The sequence below is a fragment of the Mastomys coucha genome, unplaced genomic scaffold, assembly GCF_008632895.1.
Source record: "Mastomys coucha isolate ucsf_1 unplaced genomic scaffold, UCSF_Mcou_1 pScaffold5, whole genome shotgun sequence".
NCBI classification, from domain to species: Eukaryota; Metazoa; Chordata; class Mammalia; order Rodentia; family Muridae; genus Mastomys; species Mastomys coucha.
The window spans coordinates 100,862,334-100,864,236 of NW_022196911.1; the positions used below are offsets into that span (position 1 = coordinate 100,862,334).

Here is a 1,903-nt window from a genome sequence, read left to right on the forward strand (position 1 = left end):
GCCTTCAGTTTCTATTTTGTTGAATAGTTTGAGGAGTATTGGTATTAGGTCTTCTTTGAAGGTTAAAAAAAAATCTTTTAATGGATAAACCTCTATTCCTAACTTTCTAATCAGGGAGACCAAAATATAGCATCCTGTAAGCATTCTTTCTTCATATTTTAATATGAGTATCTCACTGACACTAATTCTTTACACATTCTTTACTATTTCAGATTATTCGGTACAATTTTTCATTAAGTACACCCTTTTTGATCTTTAGATGCACTTTATGCCACATTTTAAATTTCAAATATTCAAATGTAAAATTTCATGTTCAATTTAAATGTTAAATTTCAGATGTTCAAATATAAATTTGTCAAGGTTATCCAAATAATTATAAAAGTTCTGCAGTTTGGTTAAGCTTATTACAAAAATAAGCTCTGTCTTTAATTTCCCCCCAAGTTAGGTTTTCCAGGGTCAGCAATTCTTTGAATATTTTAGCTGACTCCTTGATATTCATACTTAGAACTTATTGTTGATCTTTTTACTAAAATTAATTGACAAATATATATACTTATGTAAAAAAGTGTGACAATTTTTGTAATGAACACACTTTTGATTGAAGATAATCAGTATTTCTATTTCCCCAAAGATTTATCTTTTATTTGTATTGGGAACTTTCAAAGTTTAAAGAATTTCTAGAATTTTTGAGAGAGTAAGCTTCCTGTTATGTCCTCAGCATCCACATGCCTCACACACAATTCCATTCTTCCAACATGTTTACAACCGATTTAACGAGTGTCTATTTCAGCATTAATGTTAATAAACCTCTGAGAACACTGCTTACAGCTGAGTTATATAGTATCTCATGGGCACTTTCTTTCTGTCTGTAATGTTATTTAATTTCTGTGTTTAATGTTAATTAATCCCCTTTGAATTAATAATTGTCATTTATTTATTTGCTTGTTCTTTTAAAAGCATTTTTACTACTGATTAGTTATCTTTGTAAATTTGGGTGTACCAGGCATTCTGTTAGCACTGTCTTATTTCAAAAACTTGTCTTTCAGTACTCTGATATAGAGCTCAACAACTTGGATACTGGAGAACTGATGGATTTTGTTGATCTTTGCATCTTCTGGATATTTACATTCAAGGCTTCCCTGCTACTCATTTTCTGTGTTATCTTACTAGCCTGTTATCTTTCTGAATTGGGTAGTACAGAACGATGCAGCTCCATAGAGTATTTTTTTTAACTTTATATTTGAATGAATGTATTTAAATATAATAAGATGTGCTGGTTAATAGTTTAATCATTTCATCCCCAGCCCTTTCAATTTTGTTAAATTTTGTTTTACACATTTAAGTGATTCATCATTTCTGTAATGGGCTTTATGGGACTTAGCTGATTTGTTTAGAATGTTGTACAAATCATACAAAGAAATGATAAAGCTGAATATATTTCTCTTATTTAGCAATAATGGATGAAACTACTTCAGATAAAAGAGCATCATCTATCCCAGGACACTACCCACAACAGAAGAAGAAAGGCAGTTTGATTTCCAGAATGCCCGAACCTATCACACCAAAAAAGCAGATTGTGCCTCCCCAACCACATCCCAGAAAAACCACCGGGAAACAGGATGAGCCTGAACTTAAACCCTCCAAAAGATTTTCAGAGACAAGACGACTCTCAAGTGGGATCATCAGTGATTCTGTGGGACTTCAGGAATCACATCTAAAGATTCAGGATTCAAAGTCTAAAACACCTTCCGTGAAGAGTACTACAAGCCTCAAGAAGTTACTAGATGAAAGTGATACAAATCTCAATAAGTTACTGGATAAAAGAGATACAAGTTTCAAGAAGTTACTTGATGAAAGTGATACAAGCCTCAAGCCATTACTGGATAAAAGCGATACAAGCCTC

General features: G+C 32.2%; 1 protein-coding gene across 1 annotated transcript in view; it reads left to right on the forward strand.

The window, feature by feature from the left end:
• Efcab13 (EF-hand calcium binding domain 13) overlaps positions 1–1,903 on the forward strand; it is a 110,355-nt gene that overhangs the window by 29,887 nt on the left and 78,565 nt on the right. Inside the window, exon 11 of the mRNA XM_031354079.1 lies at positions 1,452–1,892. Coding sequence (XP_031209939.1) covers positions 1,452–1,892 — 441 coding nt within the window. The remainder of the gene's footprint in view (positions 1–1,451; positions 1,893–1,903) is intronic.